The 25,264-nt window shown below is 49.4% G+C and overlaps 2 protein-coding genes across 5 annotated transcripts in view; one reads left to right on the top strand and one right to left on the bottom strand.

The window, feature by feature from the left end:
* The window catches only part of LOC140898477 (caspase recruitment domain-containing protein 8), a 33,183-nt gene extending 8,114 nt beyond the window's left edge, over positions 1 to 25,069 (top strand). For 2 of the 3 annotated variants that reach the window (XM_073312252.2, XM_073312248.2), the window contains 7 exons: positions 14,008 to 14,069; positions 14,152 to 14,372; positions 15,672 to 15,931; positions 17,245 to 17,370; positions 17,664 to 17,805; positions 19,540 to 19,581; positions 20,487 to 25,069. In XM_073312252.2, coding sequence (XP_073168353.1) covers positions 14,008 to 14,069; positions 14,152 to 14,372; positions 15,672 to 15,931; positions 17,245 to 17,370; positions 17,664 to 17,805; positions 19,540 to 19,581; positions 20,487 to 20,758 — 1,125 coding nt within the window. In that variant the 3' untranslated portion in view covers positions 20,759 to 25,069. The remainder of the gene's footprint in view (positions 1 to 14,007; positions 14,070 to 14,151; positions 14,373 to 15,671; positions 15,932 to 17,244; positions 17,371 to 17,663; positions 17,806 to 19,539; positions 19,582 to 20,486) is intronic. The other variant, XM_073312249.2, reaches the window with a different exon arrangement.
* Positions 22,279 to 25,264, bottom strand: part of PXMP2 (peroxisomal membrane protein 2) — a 37,469-nt gene continuing 34,483 nt past the window's right edge. For both annotated transcript variants that reach the window (XM_073312256.2, XM_073312254.2), the window contains one exon: positions 22,279 to 22,503. In XM_073312256.2, the coding sequence (XP_073168357.1) occupies positions 22,399 to 22,503 (105 nt within the window). In that variant the 3' untranslated portion in view covers positions 22,279 to 22,398. The remainder of the gene's footprint in view (positions 22,504 to 25,264) is intronic.

Below are 25,264 nucleotides of genomic sequence, written 5' to 3'. Positions count from 1 at the left end.
AGAGGGGAGCGAGCTGGGGCCAGGTTGCACCACTTCCCGTCGCTGCCAGTGAGTGTGGGGTCACTGGGGGAAGAGGTGAAATGGGGGCGGGCTGGGGGCAGAGGAGGGGGGAAGGGAAAAAGGTGGGGCGGAGGGAGTTGTCCGGGCCCGCCCCGCCAGGGATGGCCCTGCCCCTTGCAGTGGGCACAGCCCGCGGGGGGTCGGCCGGGGGATAGGGCTGGTCGCCAGGGCTGGTGCTGCCGTGTATGCAGCATGCATCTACCTAGGGCACCATGAAATTTGGGGCAATTTGGTACCCCAAATTTCTTGGTGCCCTACGCAGCTGCGTATGCTGCGTATGCCTAAGGACGGCCCTGGATAGGTGACAGCTGGGGGGGGTATGCAGTTGGAGGAGGTTTTATTGCTGTGTTGAAGCAGGTTCTCTTGGGGTATTTGGGTGGGTATTTGGGTCCATTCCATGATGTGATCTACTTCTCTGGTGGAATGTGCTTCTTTGGTGAAGGTGCTTTTGAGTGTATTAAGGTGTATATCCCAGACTTTCTCCTCGGCTCATATTCTGTGGTATCTGAATGCCTGCTGTAGATAACACATATCTTGGTGTGTTGCAGCTGATTACCGGATCTATGAAGGTAGGTGCAGTGATCCGGGGGTATACAGTTGTCTGTAGGGTTCCATTGCTGAAGCTGATCGTGATGTCCAGGAAGATGATGCTGGTGTGGAGCTGTTCCAGAGAGAGTTTAATGGAGGGGTGGTGGTTGCTGAAATTGTGGTGGAAATCTATTAGGGAGTTTAAGTTGTCTGCCCAGAGGATGAAAATATCATTGATGTGTCTCAGGTCTGTCGTTGGTTCGGTGATGCCTTTGTCCAGAAATGCATGAAGAGATTGGCATATTGGGGAGCCATCCTCACACCATGGCTGTTCCCATGGTTTGTACAGTGTTTGCTGTGGAATGTAAAATTGTTCTGGGGGAGGATGAAATGGATGAATCTGGTGATGTGTTTGGGGTGGATCTCTGAGGGCTGTCCATTGTCATGTAGAAATTTGAGGCAGGCAGCTAGGCTGTCATTCCAAGGGATGTTGGTTTATAGGGAAGTGACTTCCATGGTGGCAAGGCTGCTGTTCTGAGGGAGACTGTTAATGTTGCTGAGTTTGTGGAGGAAGTCGGTTGTGTCCTGGAGGAAGCTGGCTCTTTGTGTGGTGAATGGTTTGAGGTTGGCTCCTCTGAGTCCTGATATTTTTTCACAGAATCATAGAATATCAGGGTTGGAAGAGACCTCAGGAGGTCATCTAGTCCAATCCCCTGCTCAAAGCAGGACCAATCCCCAACTAAATCATCCCAGCCAGGGCTTTGTCAAGCCGGGCCTTAAAAACCTCTAAGGATAGCGATTCCACCACCTCCCTAGGTAACCCATTCCAGTGCTTCACCACCCTCCTGGTGAAATAGTGTTTCCTAATATCCAACCTAGACCTCCCCCATTGCAACTTGAGACCATTACTCCTCGTTCTGTCATCTGCCACCACTGAGAACAGCCAAGCTCCATCCTCTTTGGAACCCCCCTTCAGGTAGTTGAAGGCTGCTATCAAACCCCCCCTCACTCTTCTCTTCTGCAGACTAAACAAGCCCAGTTCCCTCAGCCTCTCCTCGTAAGTCATGTGCCCCAGCCCCCCGAAGAGTAAGAGTGCCGTGGCCAGATATGATGGGTCTGCCTGGGTTCCCTTGTTTGCAGGGGCAGCGGGTTTGTATAATTTTTGGTGGTGCCCAGAACGGGTCCAAGTTCCACCCCTCCACCCCCAACACCTGCCTTGTAAGCCGATATATATTTTTTAAAATAATGTAAAAATGGACTGGAAACAGTAAGTGTTTAATAGGTTCCCTATATTGCACAATGTGGAGTTGTGGGGGGGGTGAGGGCTCTGGCTGGTGGTGAGGGCTCTGGGGTGGGGCTCAGGGCTAGGGCAGAGGGTTGGGGTGTGGGGGGATGAGGGCTCTGGGGTGGGGCTGGGGATGAGCGGTTTGGGAGAGGCTCAGGGCTAGGGCAGAGGGTTGGGGTGCAGAGGTGAGGGTTGCAGGGGGGCCAGGGATGAGGGGTTCAGGAGGGGGCTCAGGGCTAGGGCAGAGGGTTGAAGTGTGGGGGGGATGAGGGCGCTGGCTGGGGGTGAGCGATTTGTGGTGTGGGAGAGGCTCAGGCTAGGGCAGAGGGTTGGGGTGCAGGGAAGTGAGGGCTCTGGCTGGGGGTGCAGGCTGTGGGGTGGGGCTGGGGATGAGGGTTTTGGGATGTGGGAGGGGCTCAGGGCTAGGGCAGAGGGTTGGAGTGCAGGCGTGAGGGTTGCGGGGTGGGTCCAAGGATGAGGAGTTTGGGATGCAGGCAGGCTGTCCCGGGGCTGGGGCCAGAGTGGAGGACTCCCCCCAGCCCTCTCCCCACCAGCAGCAGCGAGCTCCGGGGGAAGAAGCTTTTGACACGGTCTCCCACAGTATTCTTGTCAGCAAGTTAAGGAAGTATGGGCTGGATGAATGCACTATACGGTGGGTAGAAAGCTGGCTAGATTGTCGGGCTCAACGGGTAGTGATCAATGGCTCCATGTCTAGTTGGCAGCCGGTATCAAGTGGAGTGCCCCAAGGGTCGGTCCTGGGGCCGGTTTTGTTCAATATCTTCATAAATGATCTGGAGGATGGTGTGGATTGCACTCTCAGCAAATTTGCGGATGATACTAAACTGGGAGGAGTGGTAGATACGCTGGAGGGGAGGGATAGGATACAGAAGGACCTAGACAAATTGGAGGATTGGGCCAAAAGAAATCTGATGAGGTTCAATAAGGATAAGTGCAGGGTCCTGCACTTAGGACGGAAGAACCCAATGCACAGCTACAGACTAGGGACCGAATGGCTAGGCAGCAGTTCTGCGGAAAAGGACCTAGGGGCTATAGTGGACGAGAAGCTGGATATGAGTCAGCAGTGTGCCCTTGTTGCTAAGAAGGCCAATGGCATTTTGGGATGTATAAGTAGGGGCATAGCGAGCAGATTGAGGGACGTGATCGTTCCCCTCTATTCGACATTGGTGAGGCCTCATAGAATCATAGACTATCAGGGTTGGAAGGGACCTCCGGAGGTCATCTAGTCCAACCCCCTGCTCAAAGCAGGACCAATCCCCAACTAAAACATCCCAGCCAGGGCTTTGTCAAGCCTGACCTTAAAAACTTCTAAGGAAGGAGATTCCACCACCTCCCTAGGTAACACATTCCAGTGTTTTACCACCCTCCTAGTGAAAAAGTTTTTCCTAATATCCAACCTAAACCTCCCCCACTGCAACTTGAGACCATTACTCCTCGTTATGTTATCCACTACCACTGAGATCTGTATAGATCCATCCTCTTTGGAACCCCCTTTCAGGTACTTGAAAGCAGCTATCAAATCCCCCCCGCAGTCTTCTCTTCCGTAGATTAAACAATCCCACTTCCCTCAGCCTCTCCTCATAACTCATGTGCTCCAGTCCCCTAAGCATTTTTGTTGCCCTCCGCTGGACGTTTTCCTATTTTTCCACATCCTTCTTCTAGTGTGGGGCCCAAAATTGGACACAGTACTCCAGATGAGGCCTCACCAATGTCGAATAGAGGGAAACAATCACATCCCTCGATCTGCTGGCAATGCCCCTACTTATACATCCCAAAATGCCGTTGGCCTTCTTGGCAACAACGGCACACTGTTGACTGATATCCACCTTCTCGTCCACTGTAACCCCTCGGTCCTTTTCTGCAGAACTGCTGCCTGGCCATTCGGTCCCCAGCCTGTAGCAGTGCATGGGATTCTTCCGTCCTAAGTGCAGGACTCTGCACTTGTCCTTGTTGAACCTCATCAGATTTCTTTTGGCCCGATCCTCTAATTTGTCTAGGTCCCTCTGTATCCTATCCCTACCCTCCAGTGTATCTACTTCTCCTCCCAGTTTAGTGTCATCTGCAGACTTCCTGAGGGTGCAATCAACACCATCCTTCAGATCATTAATGAAGATATTGAACAAAACCGGCCCGAGGACTGACCCTTGGGGCACTCCACTTGATACTGGCTGCCAACTAGACATGGAGCCATTGATCACTACCGTTTGAGCCCAACAATCTAACCAGCTTTCTATCCACCTTATCGTCCATTCATCCAGCCCATACTTCTTGAACTTATTGGCAAGAATACTGTGGGAGACCATGTCAAAAGCTTTGCTAAAGTCAAGGAACAACACATCCACCGCTTTTCCCTCATCCACAGAGCCAGTTATCTCATCATAGAAGGCAATTAGATCATCTGGAGTACTGTGTCCAGTTTTGGGCCCCACACTACAAGAAGGATGTGGATAAATTGGAGAGAGTCCAGCGAAGGGCAACAAAAATGATTAGGGGACTGGAACACATGACTTATGAGGAGACGCTGAGGGAGCTGGGATTGTTTAGCCTGCAGAAGAGAAGAATGAGGAGGGATTTGATAGCTGCTTTCAACTACCTGAAAGGGGGTTCCAAAGAGGATGGCTCTAGACTGTTCTCAATGGTAGCAGATGACAGAACGAGGAGTAATGGTCTCAAGTTGCAGTGGGGGAGGTTTAGATTGGATATTAGGAAAAACTTTTTCACTAAGAGGGTGGTGAAACACTGGAATGCGTTACCTAGGGAGGTGGTAGAATCTCCTTCCTTAGTGGTTTTTAAGGTCAGGCTTGACAAAGCCCTGGCTGGGATGATTTAACTGGGAATTGGTCCTGCTTTGAGCAGGGGGTTGGACTAGATGACCTTCTGGGGTCCCTTCCAACCCTGATATTCTATGATTCTATGATTCTAAGAGCCCCCCCTCCCTCCAGCAGGACACTCAACCCGCACCACTGTCACTGCAAGTGCTCCATGGGCCCCTCTCAGGTCCCGGGGGTTACACTTCCCCGGAGCAAGAAACCCTCATTCAAAAACAAGCGTGACAAGAGTTCAGAGGGAAAACTGACAATCAACAAACCTTTCCCCACCCTGAACTCCGGAGAGAGTTGGGGGCAGGGAGAGACGTCACGCTGCACCCCGGGAAAAGCCCTGAAAGGAGCCGCTCATGTGCGGGAGGTGCAGCGAGGAGTCTGGCTGGCCATGGGGCAGCAGGACGCCACATTGCACCCAGGGAGACAGAGGGGAAAGCAGGTGGCTCAGTGGGGTTGGAAGGGGGGGAGGAGAAGCGGTGAAGTTGTTTGCAGCCTGTTTCTCCCTGCCCCGAAGTGGAGATGGGGAGGAGAAAGCGTGGGGTGGGGGGTGTCAGAGTGCCCTGGCTATAGCCACACACAAGGGAAACTAGCAAAAGAAAAGAAAAGCGGAGGAGACGAAGGGACAGAAAAGGCCCAGAGCAGCTGAGCAGCCACCTGGGGCTCCCTGAGCTGCTGCAGTCACTCACAGAATCCTGGAATCTCAGGGTTGGAAGGGACCTCAGGAGGTTGTCTAGTCCCACCCCCTGCTCAAAGCAAGACCAAGGCTCCTCTGAACCTCCACCCAACCTCCACAGCCTGCCTCTGGAGCCACTCCCTTTTGTAGCTGGCCGTGGCAGTGGCCAGCGAGGGAGCGCAGTGACAGGGCAGCTGCCCGCTGCCCAGGGCGCAGGCAGGGACGCTCCGGGACAGGTGCACGGGGCAGGAGGTGGGGCTGGGGGAGGTTCTGAGGGTGACAGGCGGGGCTGAGGGAGAGACCCGGCCCCGAACATTGGTGGACCCGGGCCCCCAGGCCCTGAATATTGCTGGAGCACGGGCACCACGGACCCATATAACTCGCTGCCCCTGCTTGTTTGTGTATCTTGGGAAGCTTGTAGAAGGTCCTGGGGTGGGTTCTTGGGGGATAAGTTTGTAGAGTTTCTCTTCAAGTTGTTAGGAGAAGAGTTTGATTATATCTTCAAATTCCTGGATAAATTTTGGTGTGGGGTCTTCTTTATGGTGTCGGAGAGTTGTTGGCTGGCCTCCTTAACTAGTCATTTTGGTTAGAGTACAGACAATTCAGCTCCAGTGAGGGGTAGTCTTGATAAAATGATGATGATTGAGTGATGAAATGATAAAAGACAAAAACACCACATGACCTGTGGGCAAACACTTTTCACAAAGCGAATGTTCCATAGCTGACCTCTCAGTCCTCATCCTCAAAGGAAACCTGCACGACCCTTTCAAAAGAGGAACCTGGGAGCTTAAATTGAGTACTTTGAAACAAGCTAAAAATCATGGACCGAACAGAGACACTGGCTTTATGGCTCATTACAACAATTTGTAACCCATTAACCCCCCTCTTTTGTCCTATGACTGCATAGGTGTTGACGGGTCACTCTACCTGGAATGGTCCCTTACAATATGTGCTAAGTACTTATGCTAAACAATCTGTTCCACTTTCTTTTTAGCTGTTATCTCTGAGTTCTTGTCCCAGACGTGAAGAAGAGTTGTGTAGCTTGAAACTTGTCTTTCTCACCAACAGAAGTTGGTCCAATAAAAGATATTACCTCTCCCACCTTCTCTCTCTAATATCCTGGGACCGACAGAGCAGACAAGATTTTCGTTAGGTTTCAGAGGAGCAGCCATGTTAGTCTGTATTCGCAAAAAGAAAAGGAGGACTTATGGCACCTTAGAGACTAACCAATGTATTTGAGCATAAGCTTTTGTGAGCTGCAGCTCACTTCATCGGATGCATAAAGTGGAAAATACAGTGAGGAGATTTATATACACACAGACCATGAAAAAATGGGTGTTTATCATACACACTTAAGATGAGCTATTACCAGCAGGAGAGTGGGGTGGGGGGAGAGAAAACCTTTTGAAGTGATAATCAAGGTGGGCCATTTCCAGCACATTTCCAGGAGTTAACAAGAACATCTGAGGAACAGTGGGGGTGGGGGAGGAATAAACACGGGGAAATAGTTTTACTTTGTATAATGACTCAACCACTTCCAGTCTCTATTCAAGCCTAAGTTAATTGTATCCAATTTGCAAATTAATTCCAATTCAGCAGTCTCTCCTTGGAGTCTGTTTTTGAAGTTTTTTTGGTTTTGTTGTCATTCATTATGACAGCTCTGGATATTCTTGATAGCCATATAAATGTGCACTCCATATTTGAATCCCGTTAAGTTTTTGTTCTCAGTGACTTCCTGTTCCAGGGAGTTTCACAAGCTAACCACTCATTGTGTGAAAAAGTCTTTCCTTTTATCAGCCTTGAATTTGCTACATTTTAAACTTCATTGAATCATAGAATATCAGGGTTGGAAGGGACCTCAGGAGGTCATCTAATCCAACCCCCTGCTCAAAGCAGGACCGATCCCCGACTAAATCATCCCAGCCAGGGCTTTGTCAAGCCTGACCTTAAAAACTTCTAGGGAAGGAGATTCCACCACCTCCCTAGGTAACACATTCCAGTGTTTCACCACCCTCGTCGTGAAAATGTTTTTCCTAATATCCAACCTAAACCTCCCCCACTGCAACTTGAGACCATTACTCCTTGTTCTGTCATCTGCTACCACTGAGAACAGTCTAGAGCCATCCTCTTTGGAACCCCGTTTCAGATAGTTAAAAGCAGCTATCAAATCCCCCCTCATTCTTCTCTTCTGAAGACTAAACATCCCCAGTTCCCTCAGCCTCTCCTCATAAGTCATGTGTTCCAGTCCCCTAATCATTTTTGTTGCCCTCCGCTGGACTCTTTCCAATTTTTCCACATCCTTCTTGTAGTGTGGGGCCCAAAACTGGACACAGTACTCCAGATGAGGCCTCACCAACGTCGAATAGACGGGAACAATCACGTCCCTCGATCTGCTGGCCATGCCCCTACTTATACATCCCAAAATGCCATTGGCCTTCTTGGCAACAAGGGCACACTGTTGACTCATATCCAACTTCTCGTCCACTGTAACCCCTAGGTCCTTTTCTGCAGAACTGCTGCCTAGCCATTCGGTCCCTAGTCTGTAGCGGTGCATTGGATTCTTCCGTCCTAAGTGCAGGACTCTGCACTTGGCCTTGTTGAACCTCATCAGATTTCTTTTGGCCCAATCCTCCAATTTGTCTAGGTCCCTCTGTATCCTATCCCTACCCTCCAGCATATCTACCACTCCTCCCAGTTTAGTGTCATCTGCAAACTTGCTGAGGGTGCAATCCACACCATCCTCCAGATCATTTATGAAGATATTGAACAAAACCGGCCCCAGGACCGACCCTTGGGGCACTCCACTTGATACCGGCTGCCAACTAGATATGGAGCCATTGATCACTACCCGTTGAGCCCGACAATCTAGCCAACTTTCTACCCACCTTATAGTGCATTCATCCAGCCCATACTTCTTTAACTTGATGGCAAGAATACTGTGGGAGACCGTGTCAAAAGCTTTGCTAAAGTCAAGGAACAACACGTCCACTGCTTTCCCTTCATCCACAGAGCCAGTTATCTCATCATAGAAGGCAATTAGATTAGTCAGGCATGACTTGCCCTTGGTGACTGCTCCTGATCACTTTCGTCTCGTGTAAGTGCCTCAGGATTGATTCCTTGAGAACCTGCTCCATGATTTTTCCGTGGACTGAGGTGAGGCTGACTGGCCTGTAGTTCCCAGGATCCTCCTTCTTCCCCTTTTGAAAGATGGGCACTACATTAGCCTTTTTCCAGTCATCTGGGACCTCCCCCGATCGCCATGAGTTTTCAAAGATAATGGCCAATGGCTCTGCAATCACATCCGCCAACTCCTTTAGCACTCTCGGATGCAACGCATCCGGCCCCATGGACTTGTGCTCATCCAGCTTTTCTAAATAGTCCCCAACCACTTCTTTCTCCACAGAGGGCTGGTCACCTCCTCCCCATGCTGTGCTGGCCAGTGCAATAGTCTGGGAGCTGACCTTGTTCGTGAAGACAGAGGCAAAAAAAGCATTGAGTACATTAGCTTTTTCCACATCCTCTGTCACGAGGTTGCCTCCCACATTCAGTAAGGGGCCCACACTTTCCTTGACTTTCTTCTTGTTGTTAACATACCTGAAGAAACCCTTCTTGTTACTCTTAACATCTCTTGCTAGCTGCAACTCCAGGTGTGATTTGGCCTTCCTGATTTCACTCCTGCAAGCCCGAACAATATTTTTATACTCATCCCTGGTCATTTGTCCAATCTTCCACTTCTTGTAAGCTTCTTTTTTGTATTTAAGAGCAGCAAGGATTTCACTGTTAAGCCAAGCTGGTCGCCTGCCATATTTACTATTCTTTCTACACATTGGGATGGTTTGTCCCTGGAACCTCAATAAGGATTCTTTAAAATACAGCCAGTTCTCCTGGACTCCTTTCCCCGTCATGTTATTCTCCCAGGGGATCTTGCCCATCAGTTCCCTGAGGGAGTCAAAGTCTGCTTTTCTGAAGTCCAGAGTCTGTATTGTGCTGCTCTCCTTTCTTCCCTGTGTCAGGATCCTGAACTTGACCATCTCATGGTCATTGCCTCCCAGGTTCCCATCCACTTTTGCTTCCCCTACTAATTCTTCCCGGTTTGTGAGCAGCAGGTCAAGAAGAGCTCTGCCCTTAGTTGGTTCCTCCAGCACTTGCACCAGGAAATTGTCCCCTACATTTTCCAAAAACTTCCTGGATTGCCTGTGCACCGCTGTATTGCTCTCCCAGCAGATATCAGGGTGATTGAAGTCTCCCATGAGAACCAGGGCCTGCGATCTAGTAACTTCTGCGAGTTGCCGGAAGAAAGCCTCGTCCACCTCATCCCCCTGGTCCGGTGGTCTATAGTAGACTCCCACCACGACATCACCCTTGTTGCTCACACTTCTAAAGTTAATCCAGAGACTCTCAGGTTTTTCTGCAGTTCCATACTGGAGCTCTGAGCAGTCATACTGCTCCCTTACATACAGTGCTACTCCCCCACCTTTTCTGCCCTGCCTGTCCTTCCTGAACAGCTTATATCCATCCATGACAGTACTCGAGTCATGTGAGTTATCCCACCAAGTCTGTGTTATTCCAATCACATTATAATTCCTTGACTGTGCCAGGACTTCCAGTTCTCCCTGCTTGTTTCCCAGGCTTCGTGCATTTGTATATAGGCACTTGAGGTAACCTGCTGATCGCCCCTCTTTCTCAGTATGAGGCAGGAGCCCTCCCCTGTCATGTGCTCCTGCTCGTGCCTCCTCCCGGTATCCCACTTCCCCACTTACCTCAGGGCTTTGGTCTCCTTCCCCCGGTGAACCTAGTTTAAAGCCCTCCTCACTAGGTTAGCCAGCCTGCTTGCGAAGATGCTCTTCCCTCTCTTTGTTAGGTGGAGCCCGTCTCTGCCTAGCACTCCTCCTTCTTGGAAAACCATCCCGTGGTCAAAGAATCCAAAGCCTTCTCTCTGACACCACCTGCGTAGCCATTCGTTGACTTCCACGGGGAGGATGGACGAGAACACCACTTGCACCTCAAACTCCTTTATCCTTCTTCCCAGAGCCACGTAGTCCGCAGTGATCTGCTCAAGGTCATTCTTGGCAGTATCTTTGGTGCCCACGTGGAGAAGCAGGAAGGGGTAGCAATCCGAGGGCTTGATGAGTCTCGGCAGTCTCTCCATCACATCGTGAATCCTAGCTCCTGGCAAGCAGCAGACTTCTCGGTTTTCCCGGTCGGGGCGGCAGATAGATGACTCAGTCCCCCTGAGGAGAGAGTCCCCGACCACCACCACCTGCCTCCTTCTCTTGGGAGCGGTGGTCGTGGAACCCCCAACCCTAGGACAGTGCATCTCATGCCTTCCAATCGGAGTCTCTTTCTGCTCCCTTCCCTCAGACGTATCATCTGGTCCACTCTCCGCATTAGTACATGTGGAGAGAACATGAAAACGGTTACTTACCTGTATCTGGCCTGCTGGTACATGGACGTTCCCCTTTTTTCTTCTGGAGGTCATATGATGCCAAATTTCTTCACCATCCTTCCGTCCCCAATGTGCAGCCTGCTCTGAATCTTCAGAACCTTGTGCCCGTAGAAGCCTATCCTGACATCCGTCCAGGAAATCTTCAGTTTCTCTTATGCAACGCAGGGTCAATACCTGTTGCTCCAGACCTTGAACCTTCTCTTCCAGTATGGAGACCAGCTTGCACTTTGTACAGACAAAGTCGCATCTGTCCTGTGGAAGAAAGACAAACATAGCACATCCAGTGCCGGTCACAACAGTTGAATACCCCCCATCCATATTACCTTCCTTCTACGAGCTTCCTCAGGAGTTGTAGTAATTACTCAGAGAATCCGGCAAGATGTAAGCCTCAGTGGGCCCTCCCCAGGCGAACTCCCAGGCAAACTCCTTTTGTTAGCTGCTCTGCTGTTCAGCTGGTTCGCAACTGACTGGCTTTTTATGCAGTCAGGCCCACTTAAGACTCACCTGGAACAAAGCACACCCAGTTCCCGCCCTTTTCAAACAACCAATCAAGCACACAGCACACAGTCACACTGTCCTCACAACAAACACTCAGATACTCACCAACACAGCCTCCTTAATGCAGCCCTTAACGTACCTCCTCTCAGGCAGATCCCAGGCAAACTCCTTTTGTTAGCTGCTCTGCTGTTCGCAATGTCCCTTCTTCTTGTGTTATGAGACAGAGAGAGCAGAAGTTCCTGATCTAGCTTCTCTATAGCAATCAGTGCGATAGGCAGGGCTGATAACTCAATCCAGTATTAAGGTTGCCTAAAACTTCCCATTGTAACACCCCGTTACAGCTTAGAAATGTGCCAAACCTTAACCGTTTGGTCTGAAATTTTCCATCCCCTGTGTTTGCCTCAGGCTGAATTCTTTTTTTTAATGGTTCAACCATATCCGAGAACAAGGCTAGGGGAATATATGTTGTTTTGCCAATGTTAAAAAATTCTGGCGACCTTTTCTTTGAACAGCTCTAGCACCTCGGCCTTTGGAGCTACTTAGGAAATGCCAGAAATAAGGTTGTCTGCGCAAACGTAATTCACCCCCCTTGTGCACGTCCATTATGATACAGTCTTCAATTCCATGATCACATACTATTCTTTCCACCGAACCTCTGCCTTATTCAGTGCACAGAACACATGGCGCCCACTTGAGGAGCAGCTATTCAGTATTTTCACCATCTTCAGCAGCAGCTCCTGAACTTCCGTGGCACAGCTCTGGCACCCATCTATGCATCCATCCATCCATTGGTTGAAACCATCTCCAGAAGTCTCCCCCTTACCCCTGTTCAAATACTGCAACAACCTAGGAAATTAATACATAAAAATCTTGATTGTGAAGCTTTGAAGTCTGCTACGCACATAACACACCTGACATAAACCCACAACAGCAAGGAAATGATATGCTTGGCCCCCTTTTTTCAAGGTTGTGGAGCTGTTCCTTTGTTTCACAACCAAGTTTCCTGTGTATTAATAAATAATAGATCCCATATTTTTGTTAGCAGCTTGGCCAATTTTTTCTTCTATTTCTTCAGAACTCTCAGACAAAACCTTCTGGAGAAGGGTGATGCAAAGAATTAACTCAATTTCTCCACGGTTTCTCTTACTGTTCCAAGGTCCAGCATTGCTCCAACTTCCTGATACTTTGGTGACTCACTGGAATGTCACAGGCTTCCTGCTTTCAAGCATCTTCAAGGATTTCTTGTTGGTTGTTGTCTTCGGTAATTCTTCTCCAATTCCCCATCAGCCCTTCCAGTGTCCATCTAACATTTACCTGCCCTATATTACGCTCAGGCCTCACTCAGGCTGGATTGTTGGACATCTCTTCTACCTTAAAGAAAAGGAGTACTTGTGGCACCTTAGAGACTAACCAATTTATTTGAGCATAAGCTTTCTGATGAAGTGAGCTGTAGCTCACGAAAGCTTATGCTCAAATAAATTGGTTAGTCTCTAAGGTGCCACAAGTACTCCTTTTCTTTTTGCGAATACAGACTAACACGGCTGCTACTCTGAAACAACTCTTCTACCTTGCAATTCTATTCCATTTTCAGTCTGAGCTCTGTTCCGGCAGTATCATGAATTGTTACATCCTAAGGGAAAGGAGTACTTGTGGCACCTTAGAGACTAACCAATTTATTTGAGCATGAGCTTTCGTGAGCTACAGCTCACTTCATCGGATGCATACCGTGGAAACTGCAGCAGACTTTATATACACACAGAGAATATGAAACAATACCTCCTCCCACCCCACTGTCCTGCTGGTAATAGCTTATCTAAAGTGATCATCAGGTTGGGCCATTTCCAGCACAAATCCAGGTTTTCTCACCCTCCACCCCCCACACAAATTCACTCTCCTGCTGGTGATAGCCCATCCAAAGTGACAACTCTTTACACAGTGTGCATGATAATCAAGTTGGGCCATTTCCTGCACAAATCCAGGTTCTCTCACCCCCTCACCCCGCTCCCAAGGGGGTGAGAGAACCTGGATTTGTGCAGGAAATGGCCCAACTTATCTAAAGTGATGATCACTTTAGATAAGCTATTACCAGCAGGACAGTGGGGTGGGAGGAGGTATTGTTTCATATTCTCTGTGTGTATATAAAGTCTGCTGCAGTTTCCACGGTATGCATCCGATGAAGTGAGCTGTAGCTCACGAAAGCTCATGCTCAAATAAATTGGTTAGTCTCTAAGGTGCCACAAGTACTCCTTTTCTTTTTGCGAATACAGACTAACACGGCTGTTACTCTGAAACCTGTCAAAATACATCCTAAGGATATGTCTACACTGTGATCAAAAACCCACGGCACCGACTCTCAGAGCAAGGTCAGCTGACTCGGGCTCATGGGGCTCGGGCTTTGGGGCTAAAAATAGCAGTGCAGATGTTTGGGCTGGGACTTCAGCCTGGGCTGTGAGACCCTCCCCTCTTGTTGAGCCAGCCGCCAGCCTGGGAGCATCTAGCGGCAGAGAAATGTCACATGGGGCTTCTGGGACAAGCAGAATCCAGCTGGTTAACAAATTGCCAGGCTCTGCAGCGATGGGACAGGGAACTCAGTGCGTTACCGTAACTGGCAGAGTGCACGTGTCATAAGAAGTAACCGTTATGAAGCCCCTAGTTACTGGAACTCGCTGTCTTTCAGATCCTTCCAGAGGTAACGCCAGAGATTGTTCCAGGCACAGAGGAGAACAAGACTATCTACAGGTAGGAGCTCCAGGGTGCTGCAGGATGTGGCCCTAGAAGCCGTGTCCAAGCCTGACCTCTGCGTTTTCATTGTACCCCCCAGAGCTCGCATCCCCAGTGCTGGCTCCTTCCGCTGCTCCGAAACGGGGCTTGGCTTTGAGGTGAGCACAGCAGTGACCGTCGAGTATGAATATGGCTCCTGGGCGGAGAGTCTGAGCCCATCTGCCAGGCAGGAGTGGATGGTCGCTGGCCCCCTGTTCCACATCAGGGCCGAGCCCGACACGGTGCGAGCCGTGCACCTCCCCCACTTCGTGTGCCTTGCAGGTAGGGCAGAAACGGGGCATCACTGGGCTAGATGCTGGAGTCAGGGGCTGATGGAGGCTTTGAGCCACAGTCTGCAGCCAGTGGGGCTGGGGGGGTCTAGCTCCAGCAGCAACTCCTGGAGCACTGTGGGAGTGCGGGGCCCAGGGGCCTCTGCACTGTGCTCTCCGCTCCCCGCCTGGCTCCTGCTCCAGCTCGGCTCCACTGGCGAGTGTGGGTTTTGAGGCACATCCTCCAGTGGTCCCCTAGGGTGGGGGGAGGTCCGTCTGTGCTGCCAGGGCTTGTCACCCTGGTCTGTGAGAAACAGAAGCACAAGCAGGGACTCTGCCTGGCCCTGCTCTGGGGAGCAGGCAGCCGAGAGGAAGGCTCCTGGTTGCCTCTCTCTCCTCCTCCTCGCTGTGCAGGGCCAAGCACAGTCCGGCCCAGTTCGGGTGTAGATCCCGCACCCTGACGAGAGTGTGGCTCCCCTGCAGGGGATGGTGGGTAGATCCTCCAACACCTGAGCGTCAGACAAGTGCCAGTCACACAGGAGTGCAAGGACCCCCTGGGCAGCAGAGGAGGGGAATGGGGGGAGCCTGTGGCAGACCCCCGGGGTTCTGTGTGTCAGGGGGCTGGAGGAAGACAGCAGGAAGTGGTTCCATGCCCAGTACACACCCATCAGGCAGGCTGGGCTGGGGAGAAAGCCCACAGGAGATTCAGGCCATTGTGTCCCTGTCCCTGGTTCTCCCTTCCCTGGCCTTCCACCTCTCCATTTTCCTGTCTGGATCTCGCAAGCTTCATTTCCCGCCATCACTCCCTGGGCCGGTGGTTCCCTTCAGGGGAACTCTTCTGTGTGATATCCAGGAGCGCTCCCAGCTGCTTCCGTGCTTCCTTCCTCCAGCTCTCCTGATCTCCCCTCGCTGGCCATGCCCTGCCTCTGCCCTGTGCCCAGACCCACAGCTTCCCCTTCTCTCTCCTATTCAGGGGGCAAATAGTTTGGTTTCCTTCTTGCTGTGCTTTTGTTATCTCTCCTGTCTCTTAAGCCTCCCGAGTGACCCCTTCCCTGGGTACCCTTCTCCCAGCCCTCACCTGGCTTTTTCACAGTCTGTTCTTCCTCCCCCTCCCTTTTGTTGCTTCTCTTCCCTTTCTCCTCACTCCATCCGTCTCTCTGCACCCGATTCGATGGCAGGGCTGCGCACGGCCTGCAGTTGTTTATACTTGTAAGGCATCTGGGATGGCTGTTGTGTGTTGGTGTAAGTCATTGTACAGGTGCTGCCAGCTCAGGGTGTTTCAATCTCATTCTCCTCCCTATCCCATCTGCAGGCGGAGGGGATTTAAGTTCATGCAAAATCGCCCATTTTGAAGCTGGCCACATGACCCTGGAAACTCCAGCGAGAATCCATGTCTTCCGTGTTGTCCTGGAGAATCCCAGCTTCTCCCAGCTCGGCGTGCTTTGGAGAAAGATACGTTCGACCATAACATTTATTCCCGTCCATTCCCTTGTGCTGATCTACCGGGCGCTCAGGGCTGCAGACATAACTCTCCATCTCTACCTGATACCCAATGACCACTCACTCAAGAAGGTAAAACAACAATCCTATTTCTACAGTGAGCCCAACACCAAGATTGCTGGGACACTGCATGACCATAGAGTGAGAATGAACCACATCAATACACCCAAACAGCCAAGCACACAGTGAAACGCCAGGCAGCACGGCATTGTTCAGAGAGGAGAGGGCAGAGGCCTACACGCTGACTGTCACTGAAATAGAAGGCACCTCAGCAGCCAGGTTTTCCTGTGTTTTTAATAGTGGTGCGTGATGGGCTGTGGCACGTACCCAGGGAGAGAGAGTTGAGCTCCCGAGGGATGCACAGCACTAGCTAACAGGAGGCATGTGGGTGGGACTCCAATGGATAGGGGGTCTCACAGCACAGATACCTCATCTGTCGTGGGAGGCTCAAGCAGGAGGCAAAAATGAAGAGAACTATATTGTTGGTGTGACCAAGCTTCACGGGGCACCGTCTGCAGCAGCGGACAGGTAGGAATAGCTCAGGGCCGGGCTTGCCGTGGTGTAATATCCACACCACTCAGCAGCATAGTGATTCCTGAAGCTAAAGGACAGGTCCCTCCAGCACCCACTAAGAGGTGCTGTTCTCTCCAGAGCCTCATTCCCCACCTTGGGATATTCCATGTATAACTGAGCTTCCGAGCAGTGAAAAATCTTCTTTACAAAATGTCACCTTGGGGCACTGGAGAGTCCAGGTTAAAATGAAAACTCTGAGCGAGGGAATGAGGGGATTAGGTTGGCAGCTAGAACTCAACATTAGCTACAGTGGCTGCGACCACATGATCACTGCAAGAACCCCAGGAGCCACCCCACATTGTCTGTAGATCCTATAGCCTGTTATTACTATGGAAAACACACACATTAAAAGAACAATGTTAAGGTTGCAAAATCAATCATCATTGGAGAATGCCAGAATTAAGATTGCTGTTTGCAACCTTCTCTCTGCTCCCTTGTCTGTATGTATTGTGAGAGTCTTTCCTTACTTGATCACATCGTATTTTTAAGCAGAAGCAGAGGCCTCCATCTTTTCAGTGGTGATCAGGTTTGTCTGAGGAAACACATCCTGAGAGTGAGGTCTGGTAGGCTCTCAAAGAGGTTCCCAGCCGGGAAATGGTGACAGCCCCAAACCTGCGTTATTTTTGACTGGGCTGGACCAGATTCCAGCAGAACGTAGTGTAGGGAAGGTGCCTGCTTTGGTTGGGGAATGGACAAGGTGACCCAACAGGCCTTTTCCCTCTCCGACTGAAGATGCTCTGAATGAAGGCAGAGCTGTTTGTCAGGGGTTCCTGTTTGTATCTCTCAGAAATGACAATGCTTGAAATTTACAGGCCATTGAAGAAGAAGAAACGAAGTTGGAGTCAAAGCACATTCCCAAACCTCCTCAGACCAATGCGCTGTACTTTGGATCTCAGTATGAGGTGTCTGGTACATCAGAGCTAAAGATAACACCTGACGTAAGTAGAATTGTCCTCTACTTCCACTGAGGCATCAAAACGAGCTGAACAATTAATTATTATTATGCATTAGTTGTATGGTGGTAGTGCCTAGGAGACCCAGTTGTCACCCAGGACCCCTTTATGCCAGGTGCTGTACAAACACAGAACAAAAAGATGGACCTGCCCCAAAGAGCTTCCAATCTAAGTATAAGCCAAGAGACCACAATGGGCACAGCAAACAATGAGCATCGTTCACTCCTGCTCTTGCCGGAGGTGGGAGACTCTCATAAGTCATTTTATCTTTACTCCAGCAGCTGGAGCTCTGCTATAGAAGCCCTGCAGACCAGCAGTCATATATTGAGCTCTACATGACGGATATGGAGAAGGAAATCAAGCTTCACATGAAAGACAGAAAAGATGGGAAATTGGTTTGGAAGACGTTTTTGAGGCCAGGTAGGATCACATGTAAGACATTGAAGCAGAACTTCTGGGCAGCTGGTCGTGGTGACTGAAGCTCATAGAATCGCTGAAATGTCGGGCTGGAAGAGACCTTGAGAGGTCATCAAGTGCAGCTCCCTGTGCTGAGGCAGGCCCAAGTAAACCTAGACCATCCCTGTCAGATGTTTGTCCAACCTGTTCCTAATGGCCTCCAATGATGGGCAACCTCCCTTGGAAGCCTATTCCAGAGCTTAGCTACCCTTATAGTTAGAAAGTTTTTCCTAATGTCTAACCTAAATCTCCCTTGCTGCAGATTAAGCCAATTACTTCTTGTCCTACCTTCAGCGGACATGGAGAACAATTGATCCCTGTGCTCTTTGTAACAGCCCTTCACATATCTGAAGACTGTTATAAGGTTACCCCATCAGTCGTCTTTTCTCCAGACTAACCAGTCCCAGTTTTTAACCTTCCTCACAGGTGAAGTTTTCTAAACCTTTATCATTTTTGTTGCTCTCCTCTGGACTCTCTCCAATTTGCCCACAGCTTTCTTCAAGTGTGGTGCCCAGAACTGGGCACAGTGCTCCAGCCGAGGCCTCATCAGTGCTTCAACACTCATGTTAATACATCCCAGAACGCTATTAGCCTTTTTTTGCAACTGGCACTGCATCCCATTGTTGCCTCATATTCAATTTGCAATCCACTATAACCCCAGATGCTTTTTGGCAGTGCTACCACCTAGCCAGTTATTCCCCATTATATAGGTCTCATTTCATTTTTGCTTCCTACGTGGAGTACTTTGCACTTGTTTTTATTGAATTTCATTTTGTTGATTTCAGACCAATTCTCCAATTTGTCAAAGTGATTCTGAATTCTAAATCTGTCCTCCAAAGTTCTTGCAACCCATCCCAGCTTGGTGTCATCTGCAAATGTTATCAACATATTCTCCAATCCATTATACAAGTCATGAATGAAAATATTGACTAGTCCCAGGACTGACGCCTGTATAACCACACTAGATACGCCCTCCCAGTTTGACAGCAAACCACTGATAACTACTCTTTGAGTATCATCTTTCAACCACTCGTGCACTCACTTTATAGTAATTTAATTTAGACCGCATTTCCCTAATTTGCTTATGAGAATGTCATGAGGGACTGTGTTAAAAGCCTTATTAAAATCAAGATATGGCATATCTGCTGCTTCCCCTCTATCCACTAAGTCAGTTACCCTGTCAAAGAAGGAAATTAGGTTGGTTTGGCATGCTTTGTTCTTTGCAAATCCATGCTGGCTGTCCCTTATAAACCTATCATCCTCTTGGTGCAAACTGGTTGTTGAATCATGAGAACTTCCCAGGTATCGAAGTTAGGTGTGTTGGGGGCAGACAGAGGCAGGAGATGTACATTAAATCAGGTGTCTCAGCTCTGCCATCTTCATTATCCATGGCAAAAATCTTAATCCACTGAAAAAAGTCCTGTGGTTTAAATGCACTTTTAGGATTTTTGATTATGGCTCCTCTGGAGATTTCAGAAATTATCTTCAAGTATTTCAAGATTCCTTGTGAGGTGGAAAAACTCCAGTATAACTTTAGAGAAGGCTGAGACACCTGCTAGCAAAGGAGGAGAAGGTCTCTGGGAATGCAGAGCTTCTCTGATTGCCCTTTGCCTCTGATGGTCTTTAATATTGCTGGCCCCTCCTGCTAATGAGAGAAGTGACAGGATGTTTGACTGATCCCTTCCCTTTCTCTTTTAGGGGACGTTAAAATTCCTGCAGCATCCTCCCAAACACTCACAGGTCAGTATTATTTTAACAGAGCTTTCAGTTTCCTCAATCTCAAGCTGGTCAGAATACAGTTTGTTCAATGAAAAAACAATTAATTCTAGGGGTTTTCTTCAAACATTTACATGAAAATTTTCTGATTTTCTTCAACCTGGAATCCCCAAACTTTAAAGCTGTCCAGTATTACCCTTTCCTCTCCCTCCCCTCCTCACACACGTTTTTCAGTGGCAAAATTAGAAATAGGTGCTGAGTGAAGGGAAGGCAGGGGGTGGGGAGGGGATGACTAAAATACCAAAGGGGGAAGGAGGTTGTTGAAAAAAAACGGACAATTTCAGAATAAAAACTGAATTTTTATTAAAAAAAAAAAACACTTGGAAAAAAGTTTGAAAAATGTTGACAAGCTTTAGTTGGATTCCATTTCTTCTCTAACACGCCCGGTCCTCCTGCTTGAAGCATAGACATTAGACATGGAGAAAGACCTTCAAGTTTGCCTTTGTCCAGTGCAGTGACGCACAGATTCCACCCCATCCTCACAAAAGGATCCCTCTGTACGTCACTGTTGAGAGTTGTTCTCCTGAGGTCCATCCCAAGCTTTCCTTTCCTCAGTGTCATCTCCTTATCCCTCGCTATACCCCTGGGACAGGCTGGTGGGATGGTCTGGAATGTGTAGCAGTGCGGGCTGCTGCATCAGAGCCTCAGCCCCTTGCAGGTGTTAGTGTGGATGGGTCTTTACAAACCCCCCTATTCCAACATGAATGACTTCATGCAACTGATCACACACTTTGAGCTAGAACAGCCCTACAGTACAGGGCAAGCTGTTGCACCCCACAATGACATGGGGTAATTTAGTGGGACTGTAATAACCCAGTGTTGTACCTCCCGTACCCAGAAGAGTAATGCAGGGCTGGTGTCTCCTTCAGCTCAAGGCGTGTCCTTTGTGAAGAAGCACCGGGAGGAGCTCCGTAATCGAATGGGATTGATCTATCCCATCCTGGCGCGCTTACGGGACATAGAGGCAATGAACAGTGATGAAGAGGAGGAGCTGCTTAGTATGCAGAACAGACGAAAGGTGATGAACGATGCCTTACTGCAGCTGGTTGAGAGGAAAGGAGCTCAGGCCCAAGAAGAACTCTACCAGAGTCTCAAAGAGACTGACCCTTACCTTGTACAGGACTTGGAGCAATCCAGCTAGGGCCTGGAGATCCCGCTAACAGCTACCTGTGCTCCTGCCACTGCCAGTCTGGGGTGTGAACATAGTCTTACCTTTGTTACTTACGCAGCAACATAAAGCTGGTTTGATACGAGGAGCTTTTCATCACTGTGTCCTTTAGGCCAGCTCTACCTCACTCTTCCTTGGTCTCTCAGCATTTCTTCTTGGGATCTACCTGCTCTCATCTTGTCCTACTCACAGTCGGGGAGAGCAGATCCTTCTGTCCTCTACCCTCTAGACAAAATAGGGGTCTTAGGCTCCTGGCCATCAGTACCTTGTAGACCCCTTTGTGCAAGGTTTCTGCACGTTTTCTCCTCAGAGAGGGAAGAACGGGTTGAATCTTTCCAAACATACAGCAGATCTCTCAGTTAAACAAGCTCTATTTGGAATGAAAGAGGAACATTTTAAAATAAATATAAATCATTTTTTCTCATATCCAAATGAGAGCTGAAATTTTAGAAAAGTGTTTTTCCTGTTCCGTTGCAGAAAAGGAGGAAGACAAGGAAAGTTCTGACATGATCCAGCTGACAGATTAGCCTTCTATCCATGTCTTGCCCCAGAGAACCTAGGCTATAGCTGACCTCCTTGGTCTGGCCCAGCAGTCTTTCAGCACCCACCCTCTTGTGTGGGACCATCCCCATGCCTTTCAGAGTGTCACTCTTCAGTAGAGCAAACGGCCTTTTACCCAAGGAGAGACTCAGTTTCCTATTTCACTGTCCTCCTTTGTCTCTAGAGAGATCCTGCTGGCTCCTCTCCAAACCCAGCCCATCCAGCTCGGAGGGGTACTGGGCTAGGCCACTGGTGATGGTTGGGGCTATTGTCTGAGTGTTTTAATGGCCACTTTGCTGCACCTTGATGGGTTTGTCCTGTGGCCTTTAAGGCCTGGCTGTCTCCCCCGGAGAGCTTTCACAAAAAACATATCTACCCCTCTTCTGTTTAGTTTACAGTAAGAAAATCATCCTAAAATTAATGTTAGCAGAGTCTGTCCCTCCTACATCTAAAGTGTAACCCCTGGATGCTCTGTGGGGGTACCCTCATACCAAGAAACCTCACCTTGTAGAGGGCAGGGCTTTCTTCTCCTAGGGAATCCCAAGATAACCTGGTATCAATGCCACACGCCTGTGTTACCTTCTGTCACAGCTCCGATTGGGCTGCCTCTTCCAGTCACCCCCTGCTCTGCTGTGAGGGAATCCAAGCCTCTCTCCCTGAATCCCAGGGTGTTTTAAGCCTCCAGAGCCTGAACAGAGTCCAGCCACTGCCCCAGTCTTGGGGTCCGTAGGCATGCTGCTGCCATGCAAATCTGCTGTCTAATGCTCCCTTCTCAGAACTGGATCCTGCTCTCCAGCTGCCTCGCCCCTGGCCTCAGTGTTGACCCTTCAGACTCCCTTGTACTTAAACACACCCTCCTCCCAGAACTCCACCCCAAGGCAGGAAGCTTCTGGTTTACACTTTCTCTCTCTCTCAGCGGCACACAAGCAGTTGTGAAGCAAACACACAGACACTTGGACAATCACCTAACACAATTGCTGTTTTATACCCAACAGATAAAGCACAAAGAGTACAATTCACTTAGACACACCAACTATCCTACACACAATGCCCCTCCCTTGCTCATCCTTCCATTAGAAGTCTTGGGGGCCACCGAGGCTCAGGACGGAAGGCAGATAGGGTGTCCCCCGCCTCATCAGAGTTCTCCATGTTGGGTGGCTGCTCCCTCTCCTCTTGAGCTAGTGAGGAACCAAAGACACCAGGAAGATCAGCTCCTCCCTGTATATAAATTTTACTCATCTCTGTCAGGTGACATCCTGCCAGCCTTAACACATGACCAAAGGCCTCCTGGCAAGACAACTGCTCTGCTAAACCAGTTCTTCTGTCAGTACCGGATTTACCATGGCACTGGGCCCACGCTGCAAAGGCACCCCAGCCTGGCCTGCTCTTCTCTGCCCCCCGCTCTCTCCTGCAGGGGCCGCGGGCAGGAGCTTGGTCCTGCTGACGCCTGCTGCAGCAGGGCAGGCTCCGCCGGCAGCCAAGCTCCTCCCCCACCTCTTCCCCCAGCGTGCCATGTTCCTGCCCCTACCCCTCCCTGCGATTCCCCTGCTGCCGAACAGCTGTTTGCCGGTGCAAGAGAGCGGGAGGAGCAGAGCCGCAGCGCTCGCCGCTTGGGGGAGGAGGCGGAGAAGGGGCGGGGTCGGGGCCTTGGGGAAGAGGGTGGAATCGGGGCATACCCTTCCAGCCCCCTGCTGTGAGCTGCTCAGGGCAGGGAGCACCCCCACAACCCCAGCCCACACCCCCAGCCCTCTGTCCTGACTCCTGCACCCCCCACACATACCCAGACCCCCCACACCCCACGCCCTGACTCCTGCACCCCCCTCACACACACCCAGCCCCCAGTCCTGACTCCTGCACCCCCCCACATCCCCACCCCCAACCTGAGCACCAAATGGGAGCTGCCCCAGGTAAGCACTCCACACCCCAACCTCCTGCCCCAGCCCTGAGCCCCCTCCCTCACCCTAGCTCCTGGCCAGACCCTGCACCCCAGCCTGCTCCTGCCCCCTAACTCCCTCCCAGACCCTGCACCCCCAGCCCTGTGCTCAGTGCACCCCCACCCTCATCTCAGTGCAGAGAGAGACTAAGAGAATGGGCTAGAACCAGGGAGAAGATAGGTACCCACTCTATGTTGGCAGGTGCGGGGGGGATCCTTCTTACCCCCTCCCTAGCCTGCTGCGCTTGCAGTTTACCCCCAGCCCCTCCCGTGCTTCAGGGACCAACCCTAGCTCCCGCCCCACTGTACTTTTGCCCCCGGCCCCTGTCTTGCTCCAGTCAGCAGGGACTAATCCTCCCCCCCATGTCCCATTGTGCTCTTGCCCCTGGCCCCTGCCTCACTCCAGCTGGAGACCAATCCTTCCCCCGCACTGTGCCCCGCTGTCAGGGTGGATAAAAATCAATTACTTTTAAAAAACAATCAAAAAATCGGATTTTTATTTAAATCGGATTTTTGAGGAAAAAACCTATCTCATCATGGAATAGGGATTATAAATTCTAATTCTATACTGTGAGACAATATATTCATGTAATCTTTAAGAAAAGTTTTGTAAATGAGTTCTAATAGTTCGTGGATTAGGGACCCAATCTTATGGGGTGCTAGGGGCTTCTGTGTAGATTATTTAGGTTAATCTTTCTATCTACTCAGTGGGACTCAGTGCTCAGTCTAGAAGATACCATCAGAAATGCTTAGTTTTGCAGTTCTCAAACTGTGGATTTGTGTCTCCAGAGGTAACATGCTTCTTAACAGCAAAAATGTTTTTAAATAAATAAATATACAGAGGTGAGAAATAACAGACCTCAACTCTATTGTCCCTCTGCAAATTTGTGTACACAGAGTCAATCCCTTACCTCTCTTTAAAAGTTTCAAAAAGTTCAATGAATAGAAGATTGTTGGGGGCGGAATAGATCTGGACAAGTAGAAGAAGTCTGGAGATAAATGTGAGAAGCGAGGGACATAAGCTTTTTTGTTAAAATATTATGTTTGCTGTTGAAGAAAAGAAAATCCAGAATACTTAACGTTGTTGTTTTAGTTAAATAAAACAATTTAAATGTCCGTCTGGTGATGTTCTCCTAATACAGCCTGGCAAAAAAATCCTCCAAATATTATTGTTTAACCTGTTGAACTGGAGATAGTTCACTTCCCAATGACTTCCTAAATATCTGCTTCAATTATCTTTGGTAAATGAAATAATCAAACAATCATTTATTTTCTGATATAGCTGTAAAACTCATATGAAAAGTTTTCAAAAGAAATCACTGTTTAAAAATGTATAAAAATGAAACCTACATCTATCTCTGAGTTGTGAAGAATATGTGTTAAGGTTATAACAACCAGCAAGAATGCACTTTTATGTAGAAAACCATTGCTACAAAATATGAGCACCACCTGGAGACTGGTGGCATACGCATCCAGCAGTCTTACAAAAACAGAATGCCATTATGCCCAAATTGAAAAGGAAGCTTTAGCCCTGGTACATGGTTGTAAAACAAAGATCGTTCGTTCATTTATGGAAGATGAGTTGTTGCAGAAATAGACCATAAGTCTGTGATATCAATGGCAAAGAAGGGCTAGTGGACACTCTGCCCAGGTTACAATGACTGGTTTTCAGATCCAATTGTCTGATTTAGAAATAGTCTAAAAACAAGGAAAAGAGTAGGTAGAATCATAGAATTTGAATCATAGACTATCAGGGTTGGAAGGGACCTCACGAGGTCATCTAGTCCAACCCCCTGCTCAAAGCAGGACCAATCCCCAATTAAATCATCCCAGCCAGGGCTTCGTCAAGCCTGACCTTAAAAACTTCTAAGGAAGGAGATTCTACCATCTCCCTAGGTAACGCATTCCAGTGTTTCACCACCCTCCTAGTGAAAAAGTTTTTCCTAATATCCAACCTAAACCTCCCGCGCTGTAACTTGAGACCTTTACTCCTTGTCCTGTCATCT

The sequence above is a fragment of the Lepidochelys kempii genome, chromosome 15 (assembly GCF_965140285.1).
Source record: "Lepidochelys kempii isolate rLepKem1 chromosome 15, rLepKem1.hap1, whole genome shotgun sequence".
Lineage (NCBI taxonomy): Eukaryota > Metazoa > Chordata > Testudines > Cheloniidae > Lepidochelys > Lepidochelys kempii.
The sequence above is the reverse complement of the archived record's forward strand: the minus strand, read 5'-3'. Positions and strand labels throughout refer to the sequence as shown.